The sequence below is a fragment of the Ochotona princeps genome, chromosome 19 (genome assembly GCF_030435755.1).
Source record: "Ochotona princeps isolate mOchPri1 chromosome 19, mOchPri1.hap1, whole genome shotgun sequence".
Classification (NCBI taxonomy): domain Eukaryota; kingdom Metazoa; phylum Chordata; class Mammalia; order Lagomorpha; family Ochotonidae; genus Ochotona; species Ochotona princeps.
In genome coordinates, this window is record NC_080850.1 from 6,629,021 (window position 1) to 6,643,945 (window position 14,925).

The 14,925-nt window shown below is 57.0% G+C and overlaps 1 protein-coding gene across 1 annotated transcript; it reads right to left on the reverse strand.

Annotated features, from left to right (window-relative positions):
- Positions 1-2,695: 2,695 nt before the first annotated feature.
- TLX3 (T cell leukemia homeobox 3) lies at positions 2,696-5,511 on the reverse strand. Its single transcript, XM_004587434.2, has 3 exons — positions 4,962-5,511; positions 4,336-4,579; positions 2,696-3,523 (listed from the first exon to the last, which is right to left on the reverse strand). The coding sequence occupies exons 1-3, from the start codon at positions 5,380-5,382 to the stop codon at positions 3,313-3,315; spliced, it is 876 nt and encodes a 291-aa protein (XP_004587491.2). The 5' UTR covers positions 5,383-5,511; the 3' UTR covers positions 2,696-3,312.
- Between the last annotated feature and the right edge of the window lie 9,414 nt (positions 5,512-14,925).

The window sequence follows — 14,925 nt, forward strand, 5'->3', positions numbered from 1 at the left end:
CGCCCGGTGTAAGGAGGGATGTAGGCCCTCAGGCCGCCTTCTCATCCCCTTACCTTGCCCCTCCGCCCCCTCCCCAAGCTTGGATTGAGGGGCTAGGGCACCTGACGCCGCTGTGGGCGACCCAGTACTCAATTTCTGCGTTTCTCCGGGGACTTCAGATTTCTATCTACAAATTGGGGAGGCAGGCGCAGCCAAGCCTCTCAGGTGCTAAGCCGGTCGAGTTGCCCCGCTTGGCTGGCTCTCGGGAAAGCTCGCTCCCGGCCGGTGCGGCCCGGCGCGGCGCACCGGAACCGCCCGCCGTGCTGCATTGGGTGAGCGCTGGGCCCCAGCGTTCTCCACCGCTCCTTCTGCAAGGTTGGGATCAGGCCGGGGCCTCGCTGGACCACGCCCACTGCGGAGCATCCCAGGGTGAGTTGAGCGCCCACCTGCAGCTTTCTCCCTTGATACCCGCGGTCCTCAGCTCCTGCGAGTGGCATCAAGGCTGGGGAGAACTAGTGCGACAAGTGCTTTTGGTTTACCTGTCTTGCATCTGTGAAATGGGTGCGCATCCAAAGAAGCTGGTACTGTGGCCGGGAAAGGCTAACGGAAAGGAGAGGCAGTCCTCTCCTGGAGGGAGGTTAGGTGCTTAGTGGGGAGACATAGCAAAAACGGGCCCCCAGCAGGGACCTCTCAGGGCGTCTCATTTATCCCCCATCCAATTCAGGCTCCGGGGAGCCTCCGCTGGATCCAGAAATTTAATAATCTTGGAGGATTCTGCCCCACCACCCTCTGGTGCCGGGATCCGCGGCCGGCAGCGGCGACTTTCTGCCAGGAGCTACCTCACGGAGAAGTTCTGCCAGAACCTGGCATGATGGGAAGAAGGGATTGGGCGTGAGTCGCCCTTGCACAGCTTCCTCGCGTTGCGGATGCTGGTAGCGACCTGGGTCCCCTGACGGATGCTCAGCTCCCTAGCTCCCCGAGATCCCCTACGAGGCAGAGCGCGCGAGGCCTGCAAGCGCCGCGACGGTCCCGGGCACACCAAGGCCTGAGGCTGCTGAGGGCTGCAGCGAGACCCGACCTCAACTCCCGGCCGGGCGACGTCGGCGCCACGCGAGGCGTCAGGAAGGAAAGAAAAGACGTTTGTGTGTTACCAACCAGCCCAAAAATCGAGGGCTCCCCAGGCAGAGGCACTCGGGTGATTTAGGAAAACAGATCCTGAGGCTGTAAGGCGGAGCTACAGAGTAGAACTCAGCAATGGTGCAAAGCCTCCCGAAGGCCGAGTTCCTCCAGGCTTGCCAGCGGAGAAAACAAAAGCGTTTCAGGAAAGCACTTTCGGAAGAGACCAAGTTCTGAGACGCCCCCAGGGAGACTGAAAACCCCCAGAGGTGCAGATTTGGGGAGGTGACCGGAGGGATGGAGCCAGGGGAGCGGGTGGAGGAGGCCGCGCCAGCCGCTCCTGCCAAGCGCCAACCTTCCTGCAGCCCCGCTTGCAACGAAGTCTTCCCAGGCTCTGGAGGCCACAGGTGGCCGGGAGGGACACGGTGGGGCCCAGGCGGGCGGTCGGGGATTCTGGGATCTTCCTCGAAAAGTGAGGAGGCTCGGTGGTGCTCCTGGGAGCCCAGGTCGGCCCCGCAGTGGGGAGGAAAGAGAGGTAGGGAGGAAGGAAAAGAAGAGAGACCAAGAGAGCAGCCAGGAGAGATTTTGAGGGATGAGAAAGCGAAGATAAAAAGGTGGAACAGGGTGAGAGAGTCAAATGAGTCACATGAGAAGGAAGACAGGAGCCGGCCAAGGGAGGGATTCAGAAATTAGGGGCCAAGAAGACCAGCTACTAAACATCAAACTTATGGAAAAAGAAAAGGAACACTCCGACCAGAATAGGAGAAAATGGAGAACAACACGAAGGAAGAAACGGGGAGGCCGGGAAAGAGATTTTTCAAGGACGGAAAGGCAGCGCGATGAAAGGGGAACCCAAGGGGCACAAAGAAATGTTCACGGACACTCCAGTGCTTGTTTGTGCTTCTTGGAAGGGGCAACACTTGCCATCCCACAACCCCGCAACTTTCAAGTCCCGCCGAGCCACGGGTCAGGCCACTGTCACTGTCAGGCCGAACCGCGGCCTAAGGTTCTGCGCGCCCCGGGCGCCCCGCCCCGCCTGGCCAGTGACGTCACACGACGTCACGCTCCACCTGGGGTCCCAAGCAAACCAGAAAGGGAGTCCAGGGGTCTGCTTTGCACTTTGCTCCCACCCCCACCCCGGCGTTCACAGACCTGGGAGGTGCAGCGGCTCTACGCGCACACGATCCTGGGTCTCTTGTTGGAGACCTGGGTCCCTGGGCCGTGGAGCGATCCTAATTCGGGCTCTGTTCTCACCTTCCCAGGTGCACCTGACCTGGCCTGGCGCTCCCCAGCACTGGTCACGCTGGAAGCGGCCTTCAGGCCTACAGCGCCTTCAATCCGCGTGGCTCGGGCACTCAGACTGCGGGCGGCCGACACGAACTGACCTGCACCGCGCATTCTCCGCGGGGCCCCCCGGGCAGGGGTTGGAGCTGAACCGAACAGCGACGAACCGTGGAGCTGTGCACGCGCTCCCGCGCGCCGGCCGCTCGTTCGCTCGCTCGTTTGGTTGCTTATACTGCCGCACTGCCGCAGGGGTTGGGGCGCAGGGTCGAGGTCGACGAGCAGTATTGAAACGAAAACGAAATAAAAGTGGCGTTAAGTGAAATAGCTAACTTTTTTATTAAATAAAACGACTTAAATAAAAGGAACGGAAAAAGGAGAGGAGTGGACTCAGCCCGAACGCAGGCGCTTCCCCCTCCAGCCACCGGGTGGGCCGCCCCCTCCTCCAGCGGTCCCCCTTCACCCCGCGAGGGGAAGCAGGGGGGCCGGTTTCTAAAGAAAAAAAGCCAAAACTTTTTCTTTATTATTATTTACACGTTTGGGCAAAAGTACAAAGTATAATACAGGCGCCCAGCCCGAAGGGGGTAGTGCGGGCGGGGGGCGGAGAAACGTAAGGCGCTTTCTTTGTCAGGCCCGGGCCTGGGGGCGTCGGGGCGCGGGGCGCCGGGCTCGGGGCTCGGGGCTCGGATTGTGCAGCCGCGCGTGGAGCCCGGGCCCAGCTTCCCTCCGCGGCCCGGCCGGCCGGCCGGTTTGCTGCCGCGCTCGGGGGCCCTCCTGCAGCTTGGCGGCAGCTTCTCTTCCCCTCTCGGCTCCCCGGTGGCCTACCCACCCCATCCCCCCTTCCCACCTCCCCCAGCCCGGCTGGGGTAGGGGTCCGGGGCGCCCCGGAGAGTGGGGACGTCGGTGATCCGCTGCGACGGTGCACGCGCCGGTGGCTCACACCAGCGAGGTGACGGCGGGGACCTTGGAACTATCCTCCTCCCAGGGCTGCAGGTTCTGCAGCGCGAAGAGCGACGAGTTGTGCAGACAGAGCGGGTCGGGCTGGATGGAGTCGTTGAGGCTCTTTTGGAAGGCGTCGTGTTGCAGCTGCAGCATGAGCCGGCTCGCCTGCTGCCGCTCCGCCTCCCGCTCCTCCGCCGTCTGCCGCCTGCACCGAGGGAGGGAGAGGGACAGCTCCGTCAAGCACCCGGCGCTGCGGGGCCCTCGTCCTCCCCGGAACACTCCCCACCCCACCGCAGCCGCCACGCCACCCCACCCCCGGCCGGCGCCTCCGCCCAGTGGGCCGCGACCAGCTGTTTTTTGTTGTGCACGCGGGGGTCGCCGGAGGGGAACTCTGCCCGCCTGTGCACCTGCACTCCCGATCCCGTGACTTCGCCAACAATAAAGATCGTTTCTGGTGCGCGGGGTAACAAGGGCAGGGCATGTTTATAAGGCCTTAGGCCATGCGGGCAAAGGGGGTGGAGGCGCAGGGATGGCGCGGCAACCCTGCCAGGCGCCCGCGGGCCCGGCCCTACCTCGAACCCTTCTACAGGACGCGATCTCTTCGCCGTTTACGGGTTAGATGCAAACGGGAAATCAGATAAAACGGGGCAAGGAGCGAATGGGGCAAGGAACCTGCACGTAGGGCGGGCTAGGCCAAGGGAGGGAGGAGGTGGTCCTGGGGCAGGGCTGGGAAGGTTGAGGCGGAGGGGGGCAGGTGAGTGGAAATCGAGTCAGCACAGGAGACGAAACAGCGAGAGTTGGAGGGGTCTCTGGGGCTGGGAGCCTGAAGGAGAAACCTAAGGGTCTGAGATGTGGAGAGGGAGATCCAGGCGTGCACCCTGGAAAAGCGGAGATAAAATCCCGGAAAGGGTGCAGCGCGAGGAGGGGGCCTTCCCCGCACAGGGGTAGAGAGCGCGCGGGGCGGGGCGGGGCAGGTGCTGGGCAGGTGCCAGGTGGGCTGGGCCGGGCTTCTCTCACCGCCACTTGGTCCTCCGGTTTTGGAACCAGGTCTTGACCTGCGCGTCTGTCATTTTGAGAGACTTGGCGAGTGCCGCCCTCTCGGCCGAGGCCAGGTATTTCTGGCGGTGAAAGCGCTTTTCCAGCTCGCAAATCTGCACCCGGGAAAAGGACGTGCGCGGCTTCTTACGCTTGGGTGGCGTCCGGTTCTGATAGGGGTGGCCGATGCGCCGGGTCACGGTGAAGGGCGTGAGCGCGGCCGCCGCTGCGGAGACACGCGAAGTCCCTTCAAGCCCTCGGTTCCTGCCCCTTGTGGACGCAGTGGCCCCCCGTGGAGGGAGGACACCGAGTCGTCGCTGTTCCTCGGGTCGCGCGCGTCCCCAGTGGCAGCGGCGGGTGGGGAGACGCCCCGCGCCCCCTTTCTCTTTCTCCCTCCCCCGGACATCGGCTTATACCCCCCCACACCCTGCAATTCACCGTTTCCCTCCCTTCTAGATCGGCCCGGGGACTAAGGCGCCGAGGCCTCCGCCCTTGTGCTTGGGCCTCTGGCTTCGTTTCCAGGGAGTGGAGCGCACAGGGCGCGGCGCCCTTGGCACCCGGGAGGGCTGAGGCCTGGCGCCTGGCGCCTGTCGGCCGGCTCGGCTCACCTGTGAAGCGGTCTTTCACGAAACGGCGGCTGCTCTCCATCCAGGGGAAGTTGAGGCCGCCCAGGCTGGAGACCGTGGGCACGGAGGGCATGGCGGGCAGCGCGCTTGGGAGAGGCGGCGGCACGGCCCCGGGCAGAGGCCTGTGCGCTGGCACCCGGATCACGCCGGCGGGAGCCAGGCTTAGGTTGACACTATAAGATCCCGCGTCCTCGAAGGGCGCGCCGAGGCCGGCAAAGGAGGCGGGCAGCGACGGGTACGTGGCGCCCGGACGGCCCCCGGGGGGCCCTCCCAGGTAGCTGGCGCCGTCGGGGCCCCGCGGGGCGGGCGCGCTGTCCTGGTCCGGGCTGTTGAGGATCTGGTCGATGCCGAAGCTGATGGGCTCGTGCGGGTGCGGGGTCTGCGCGCTGGCGGGCGCCTCCATCCTGGGTGGGCGGAAGGGCTGGGCTGGGCTGGGCGGGGAGGCGGCTGGGTCCCCGTTACGGCGCGGCCATGGAGCGCCCGGCGCCTCTCGTCGCACTGAAACTTTGCCAAGAGTGCGCGGGCCCGACAGGCTCTGTGTCATCTTTCTTGAACCGAACCTGGAGTTTCCGCTGCTAATTCCTCTCCCGCCGCAGCCATTGGCTGCGATCAACAAGCCTCTCTCCTCTCATTGGCTCCTGGCTTTCAATAAAGGCCTAATTCATGGAAATAGGAGCTTAGGGACTGTTCCAAGGTGACATCATTTTAACAAACGAACAATAGGTCAAATTTATTAGCCGGGATAATGGGCGGCGGATATTAGCGCCCGAACCGCAGCCTCCCAAACCCAAAATCTAACGAAGCTGCAATTAGCAGACGCTCCCCGCTCCTCCCGGCCCGGGCCGCTTCCCCGCAGCCGCCGCGGGGCCAGCGGGACGCTTGGCGGGCACGATTGGCTTTTGCCAAGGTGGGCTTTCGTTACCTTTCAAAATTTTTCACCCGAGCGCAAACCGAACCAAATGAATCTTTTCCAAGACGCCGGAGCTGCAGCCCCGGAACGACCCTGCTGAGCCAACCGAAGCCTCTTGGAGACTACGGCCCGTGGAGCAAAGAATCGGGCGCACCCTGGGGCGCAGGCTGCGCGCCCCTCGCGCTCCGGGTGAGGGCGAGCGCGGTGGCGTTCGGCGCGCTCCGGAGGACACCGACCCGCGTGGGGAGAATTCGCAGGGCTCACGCTTCGGCCGCGGCGTCGTGGCCACTTTGCAGACGCTCCCTGGCGTGGGGCGGGCTGCCTCTTGCGCGGTTCACAGGTGCCCACGCGTGCCTGGCTAGCCCGGCAGGGGACTCCGGGTCGCCCCGCGGGCAACGGGAATGCGGCCCCTAGAAATTCGTTGCAAATATGAATGGGGCAGTGGTCGCGTCGCGCTCGCGCTCACGCTCACGCGCGCTTATGTGTATGTGTGTGTGGGGGTGTGTTCTCCTGAGGTTGGGTTGGTCTGGGGACCTCGGATGGTGGCAAAGGCCTGGAGTGGCGATTCCTGCTGGGAACAAATGAAGGGATTTTTTTTTTTTTTTGCGGGGGGGAACCATGAGCAGGGAGCCCCTCCTGGTGCTAGTTCTGCCTGGGCGTTTCGTGCCCTCGGAGACTGCCCACGCGAACCAGAGCGCGGTGGACAGGGCGCACGCGGAGCCGTCATCCTGGGCGTCAGCCCGCCGGAGACAGAGTCTGCTTCCTTCCCTCTGGGCTGTTTTTAAAGTCATTTTATGTGGCGACTGTGAGGACTGTCACCCTGACCCGGCCTGGGGCTCCCTGTTTGCAGCCGGCAGTGGTGGGAGCTGCGTGATGTGCTGTTGTTGGCCACAAGTGTGTTCACGTTTGGGCCAATCGCTTCCTGGCCGACCGAGTGACCTTGAGCGAGTGACTGAACATCTTCAGACTTTGGTTTTCTTCTTTGAAAAAAAAAAAAAAAAAGGAGGTGGTGAGGGGGAAGTCACGCGTGTTTGAGGGATGGTCTGGAGCCCGGCGGTGCGCGCTAGGCTGTGGGGGCTCCATTCTGCAGCCCTACACCCTTATTCCCCGATGACTAGGGGTGCTTGATGTGTTTTTTGGTTTTGGCTCTTGCGGATTTCGTTTGCAGTTGTATCTTATTGGCAGAGGTTCGGGGTCTGGGAGTGAGTTTCAGAGGGCAGGGAAGGGCAAGAAGCGCTGCTTTCCATCCGGAGGCCTCAGGATTTGGGGGCAATAACCCGGCCCTCCCACCAGCCCGTGGGAAACTCTGTGTTGAGGGGGGAGGGTGAGGCTTGGGGCGGAGAGGAGTGGTGGCATTGGGAGCAAGCACTTGCTCACTGCCTTCCAGGCCAGGGAGGCCGGCCAGCTGGGGGCAGATGCCACCTCTCTGACTCTGGGCACTCTCTTGCCTTCTAATTCAGGCTCTGCCAACCGCCTTTGGGTCTCTCCTGGCCTCTCCAGCAGCCTACTTCTCCGATTTTGTGAAAGCAGGAAGGGCAATTGTTACCCCCAGGGTGGCTGTGATGCTAAATGAGATAACATCTGTGGAAGTGGCAGCGAGACACTTGGGCGGTTATGTAATAATAACTTTAATGGCTCCTGTGGCTGAGAACTTGGTGCCTATGCCAGGCAGAGGGGCTGGGTGGGCACTGACTTCCCTGGAAGCAGGTGAGAAAAGCGAGATAAGGGCTTAGACTGGAGAGCGACCTGAGAGTTCCAGTGAACTCCACTGTCCCTAGCTCCATGTCCCTTTTGGCTCCTCCAAGCCTGCCCTTGTTGCAAGGCCCATCATTAGGCGGTGTAGGTGCTGTTGGAGACCTTGCTTGCTTCCTCAGTTTACCCACTGTGGACCGGCAATGGTTCATCTCTGTGCTTGCGTTTCCTTGCGTCTCTCTGGTGGGATGAAAGGAGTTCACCAGTCTCCAGCAGGGCCAAGGCTTGACTTCCTGGGCTCCCTTCCTCCTGGGGGGTGGGTGGAGGGTTGGTGAAGTGGGGAGGGGGATGCACAGCTTTGCCCCTCCCCTCGGGATCACAAGCTCTTAGGGGGACCCTGATCCTCAGAAGGTGTCCTTAGCTGTAGCAGCATCGCCTGGGAGTTTGTTAGAAATGCAAGTTTTTGGACCCAGTCCATTGCTGCTGAATGAGACCCTCCAGGCTACAGCTTGGTGATCTAACGCGGGCTCCAGTCTGGAAGTCAGGGGCCAGGATCTCACCCCGCCCCCTGGTTTATGGGTTGATTGCTGCAGCACTGAGGCTCTCGGGGGGTCTGTGCTGACCCGGTGCTGGCCAGCTGGCTGTTCTCTGTGCTTATTCCGCTGTCTTCTCTTGATCCTTCTTGCCCAAATCTTGTCTGGCTTATTGGTCTTTTCAGAAAATCTTTGATTTGATAGTATTCTTTTTAAAAAAATGTCCTCTTTCATGAATGTTTCAGCTTTGCTTTTAATAATTTTTTCTTTGGGGAATGGAAAACTTGGTTCATTTTATCAGTATCTTCCTTTTTAAAAATGAACTAAGTTTTCCATTCCCCAAAGAAAGAATTATTCAACTTCCTTTTTAAAAATGAATGCATTGAGGGTCATAAGTTTTCTTGTGAGTACTGTTTTGGCCAAATATATATATGGTGTTTTTGAGAAGATAATTTTTTGGCTGCTCCTTTTTAGCCGCTACTGATTGAACAATGACATACATCTACATGCACTGATATACACATGCATTAAAAGAAAACTAGATTAGAAAATGTGAAATCGAATAGGGGTTGGTGCTGTGGCATAGTGGGTTAAGCCTCTGTCTGTGGCATTGGCACCCCATTTGGGTGTCAGTTCAAATCCTGCTGCTACATACCAGATCCAGTGTCCTGCTAGTGAACCTGGGAAAGCAGTGGGGGATGGCTCAAGATCTTGAACAGCTGCACCCTTGTGTGAATCCCTGGCTCCTGGCTTAGGACTAGCTCAGCTCTAGCTTTTGCCATTTGGGTATTGCACCTGCAGATGAAAGATCTTGCTCTCTGCCTCATTCTTGCTACCTGGAAAAGCTGCCTTTCAAATAAATATAAATAAAATAAACCCTAAAAAAAAAAAAGGAAAACGAGAAATCTAAGAACTGGGGCTGGGATTCCTGGGGCTATAGGAACTTCCTGGATTTGTACACCATCTATCCTTCCGTGCAGGGGACATGGGAGGACCTGGAGAGAGAGGGTGGTGGGGGATTGGCTGGGAGCCTGCAAGAGCAGGCGGGGCTACAGGGAGGAGAGGCCAGGTGCTGGAAATGCCAACTGGTTCAAGAGCCCACAGCCAAGGGCTCCTTCTGCCCTTGGCTTCCTGTGTGTTTTGGGAATTTTAGTTTGCCCGTGTTGTAAAAACAGGGTAGGGACTGAATCGGGATGCCTGACTATATTGAGGTGAGTGACCCTGTTTGAAAGACTAATGGAAATGTTATGGTTTACCTCCATAGAAAAAGGCAAGTACCTATCTGGTGCTTGCCCCTACCCCACATGCCAGGCTGCCAACCTGCCCATGCCATTCTGAGTTCACAACCCTACTTGGGAGTCTCCGGGAGCCCTTCTAATTCTTCCAGCGGAAGGCTCTGAAGACATCCACTCACCTTTCTTTACCCACCCTTTAATTTATTTGATATATATTTATTTCACACCTACTCAGATTTCCTGGCCTCCCCTTCCCCCCAGCTCTGGGGTGATACGTAGTGGGAAGTGATGTGGTTCCCTGTCTCCCCTGTGTGGATAGTTGAAAGGGTCTAGGACCCTGCCAGCTGGAGGAAGGCCAAGGCCAGCGGGTGCTAGATGCTCCTGGGATCCCCCACTAGGGGGACAGTTGGCTTAGGGAGGTGAAGTCCCCCAGTCGAAGGGCATGCAGCCAAGGAGTTGTGGAGTTGGGATTTGAACCTAGGGCTTCTTAGTCCCAGCCCTGAGAGGGTGGGGGAGGACTATAGAGGAGGATCTGGGTTAAAGAGGCTAGGAGTGGGCAGAGGATTGGCCCTGCTGGGGCTTGCTTTGTCTTTCCTGTTGGTCTGGGGGCTTCTGGAAACCAGAATGGTGTTGGCAGCATTTGATTTCATGCCTTGGGGCCTGCCCGGCTCCACCCACTGGAGATGGTGTGAGGTTGAGGAGAGCTGAGGCAGATGGGGTCAGAATTGGGTCTAGGGATTCATGGTGCTGAATGCAGTATGCACCTTCCACAGCTCTTTCTATTCCCTTTGACTTTTTAAAACAAAAAGCTTCTAAAGATGCATTTTTTTGAAACACACACACACACACACACACACACACACACACATACAGAGAATATCTTCCATTGACTGGTTCACTGCCCAAATGGCTGTTATAGTCATATCTGGGCTGGTCTGAAGCTAGAACTCAGGAACTTCCTCTGGGTCTTCCACACTTGGGCCAGCCTCTGCTAGTGCAGGGAGCTGGACCGGAAGTGGAGCCGTCGGAATACCGGTGGGCGCCCATGTGGATACTCTCGGTGGCCTTACTGTTTTCACCCCTGGGCCAGTCCTGTGCTGCCTGTGGCCCTGCGTCCTATGGGACCGGGCCAGCTTCTCTCCTCTGCTCATCACCTGAGGGAGCAACACCCCTTGTCTCCTTCCCCCACCACCCCACTGTTTCTTTCTTTCATGGTCCTTGAAACCCCATCCTGGCTTTCCTGCTGACTAGCCCCTTTGAGGGTGAAGATTGTCTCCTCCATGGTTCCTCTGTGGTGTGTGAATGAATGTGTCAATGAAGGAGCTCAGGCACCTGGGATTGGCTTAGACCCAGCCTTTGCCTTTGACCGGACCCTGGCATGGCAGAGGGACAGGCAACACAAAAAGGAAGTTCACCACAGAGACTGTGCGTTGCAGGGAACAAGACAGAGGGGAGGTGGGGGAGGCCTCAGAGGGCTGCGGAGGCAGTGGCCCTGTGCAGGTGGCAATGTGTGCAGGAGTGCAGGGGTGCAGGGTTGGGCTTGGGCCTGCAGGTTCAGGCGAGCAAAGGCAGGGGATGCGGGACCTCCAAGCCCAAGGTCACAACTTGGTGGGTTTGTTTCCCTCCCACCAGCCACTTTTCCCATTTGTGCCGTACAACTTGCCTCCCTTCCTGACGGATGTCTCCACTAAATTTGACTTCGTTTCGACACTTTTGTTGGGCAAATTACATTAAGATGGATGTTGCAGGTATCCTTTATGGTTTATTTATCATGATACTGTTTGTATCTCACGCTTATAAATAACTTATGTTATAGCTTTTGTTTGTGGAAATGTAACTTACATATTTTATTACGCTTTCTGTAAACCTCAAAAAGAATCTTGTCAAGGAAGCACTCTTATCAGCAATCCAAACCATGGGACGTAAAACCCAACACGAACATTATTTTTTAATATGCCAAGGAGGCAGGTTACTCTTGGTGCTGTTTGAAAGGTTTGCTGTCATCGTAAACTTGTACCTCAATAAAACATTAAGAAGTCTCAGGAATGATCTTGCCAAGTTCAGGAAGGAGGATGGAGCAGTGGCAGAACCCACAGACACAACTCGCAGAGGGCCTGGGACTGTGGTGGCCTTTCTCTGTGAGAACCTAGTCACATCTGGAAACCCCGGAGGATGTTCCGTCCACTTTCTCCTTCCAAGTGTCCCCAGAGCCTAGCTGTGAGCTCCCGGGCTCAAGGGAGATGGACAGATCCGCCTCAGAGACCCGGTTAGTCCACTGTTTCTTTGGTGCAGCCTTTTTAATCTTTACATGTAAAGGGACAGGGAGGCATCCATCAATGCATTCCCCACCTGCCCGCAATGGCTGTCCTTGGGATGAAGCCAGGAGCCAGGACCTCTCTCCAGGGCTCTCACATGGGTGGCAGCATCACCATCTGTTGTCTCCCCAGGGTCCACAGGAAGCAGGAGTCAGGAGCCACAGCTGGGAACTAACAACAGCTGTGTTACCCTGACTGGGGATGCAGATGTTTTAGCCACTAGGGGCCAAACATGATTTTCCCATCTCTAAAATGGGCACAGTACTCTCTGACATTCTTATTGGGAAGCAGTATATGTGGCTGTGCTTTGCAACACTAAGCAGGTGCTCAATGAAATCATGGCAGTGCTCAGCATCTTGTTTGTCTTGGATCTCTTGCCTCCCTAGGTCAGGGGTGGGGATTTTTTTTTTTTTTTTTGTAAGAGCCATTTGGATATTGATATCATCATCTGAGAGCCACACAACATCACCAACTTAAAAATTAGCCTGTTACAGATTTATTGGATTTTGAGTCCTACCTGCGGTTGCCTTGGCAGGGCATAGGATTTTTGCAGGCCTTGTAAGGCTCATGGGCCAGATGTCTGCGTCCCCCCACCCCTAGGTACTTCTTTCCTTCCAAGAAGCTGGGTTTTTACACGCTGTTTCCCCTAAACTGTTGGACTAGCTCACCGTTTAGATAAAGTTCCCACAAGGCTGAATGATCCTGGAGAAACCCAAGATGGAAGGTACGGGAAGACAAACGTGGAGGACACGGCATGCAGCTTTTCATGGATGAGGTTCTGACACTGGCGCGGAGGGCAACCACTATGCCTTCGGAGGGCTCCCCGCTTGAGCGTGGGCCGAAGCAGCTGATGTGGCCCATACGGTTTCTGGGTGACGTCTGTTTGTGTTCCAGAATCCCGTCAGAAGACTGAGATGTGCAGACAGGCCCGTGTGGGTTTGTCAGGTGGCAGGCGCTGTGGAACTGCCAGAGCGTTGTTGATTTTATCCTCTTGCTGAACCTAAGTTAGGTATGCCTGCGACTGGACTGGGTCCTGTGATAGTTGTATTAGCGGCCTTCTGTGAGGCACACCTGCTTTGGTCTCTGGTATGTAACATCTCTACAGAGACCCCTCCCACTTGCAGCGCAGGTCTCTTTCTCCAAAGCTGCCACCGCCCCTCACCCAGGCCAACTCTGCAGGCCTGAGGGTGGGGGTGGCAGAAGGGACACCGGTGCCCAGTCAGGATCTTGTTGTGGCAACAGCGTGCAGTATCCTGCGATTCTTTGCCACTCCCATTTCCTCAATCTCCTTTTCCTCCCTTCCAGAAGGGCTCAGAAGGGAACTTGGCCCTCTTAGGAAATAGCAGGATTCCCTTCTGGTTTCAATGGAGAAACCTGTAGAGCAAAGCTAGCCATTCCCCAGCGGAGGTCAGAGGACAGAGCTGTGGTTGACAGCTTTGCAAAGGGTTCCCAGGGTTCCTGGCATTCACCTAATCCCTGGCCTGTCTTAGTGGTGTCCCTCCAATGAGCAGAATATGGTGAGGGTGGCAGAAGGTGGCCCCCAGCCCTCGTGGCTTCCAGACTGCCTCTGATGGAGCAAGATGCCACACTGTGAGCTGCCCTGTAAAGAAGGCAGGACACATGACAAGGAACCAGGGCCACACTCCCTGAGAAACTGACTCCTGCTAATAACCACGTGTGAGCTCGGATGCAAGGCCTGCCTTCCCCAGACAAGCCTTGGAATGATCCCAAAACCCTGTCTACTGCCTGTGAGACTCTGAACTTGGGACCTTGAGAGACCCAGGAGATAATGTTGTTTGAGGCCATTTAATTTTGGGGTCATTTGTTATGTAATGAGAGTTTTGAAAAACACACGAAAATGGATGCAAACAGTGACTGGTTTCAACCCATGATTCTGAACCTTAGAACAGAGCTGGGTTCTGATCCTGCCTATGTGACTTGAGTAAGGTTAACACCGTATCTGCATCATGGCCTCCTCATCAGCTCAGTGGGACTCGTGCTGTTAGGAGGATGGAGAGAGATCCATGCACGGAGCACGTCAGACATACTCAACAGCGTCTGCCGAGCCCGGCTCTGGCCTGCACTCCTGCCTCATGGAACAAGGTCTGTGGAGGTGAGAAGGGGCTGGCTTGACCCGGCCTCCTCTGAGAAGTAGCAGCCTAGGGTTCCCAGGTTGGTGTGGAAGCGCCGAGTGACCGATGGCAGCATCGCAGAGAAACGAGTGCACATTGTCATTTTCCCGTGAGCATCTTAATGCAAACAATACGACGCTTTTAGATCCTAGGCATGGGGAGGGGAACCCGTGCCCGCCTGGTGGAAAGGATGCGTTTTGAGAGATCCTGATTAGACTTCTGCAACAGCTGCTGTTTTACAGAGTTTAGAATCTGCCCTCACAAGGCAAACTGTATTCTTCATTGCGAATGAAAGTATCAGGCTTGTTTATTTGTGAACGTTCAGATCCCATTTGCAAACCGTTCATGATCCAGTTATTTCACACACGGAAGATCACCGTTCCTACATACTTGGGGTTCCTGTGCTCTTCCAGCTGCACAAGTCAACCAGCAAGAGAGGTTTCAAGAAAACACCAAGCTGAGAAATGAAGTTATCGCAGGAAGAGCCTGCTGTTCCAAGTCAGGCCAACCTTTCATGTCTGATGGAAAACAAAGTGTATGATATTTATTGTAAGTCTGAACCAAGAAGGCAGAGCACGCTGCTGTAAAAGACATGTGACAGCGGCAGTCTGACAGTACAGCCTAGTGGCAGTGCTTCTGGAACTTCATAGACTCTCTTCACGTCTAGGGTGGAATGGGAGGGGGTGAGGTCACAGTCCGCACGGCAGTAAGAGTTGCTGTGGTGAAGTGGAACGCGGCTGTTTCTGACTTTGCACCTGGCACCGTTTCGGGGAGCCTAAGAAGAAAGAGCTGCTTGAAATACTGTGCTTTAAAGCTGTCATCACGTCCTCCTAAAAATTAGATGGCGGTAGGAGGACTGGGTGCTGGCACTACCCGGAACATCTTACTGGTGCTACAGGGGTCTGAAGAAATCTCTCTGCAGGCAGTAATTTCACAGCTTAATTCTTCTAGACTGAACCACTTCAGATTTATGCCAGTGAAACGCAAACGTTGTTTGTAAGTCATTTAATTGCGTTAGTGTCTCTCAACTTTATCAGATGCTGCGGAGACAGAGAGGCCTGCGTGTGGTCCTGGGGGAGGCTCTGTGGTGCTCCCAGGCTCCTTCTACTTGCCCACAGCCCAGAGTCCC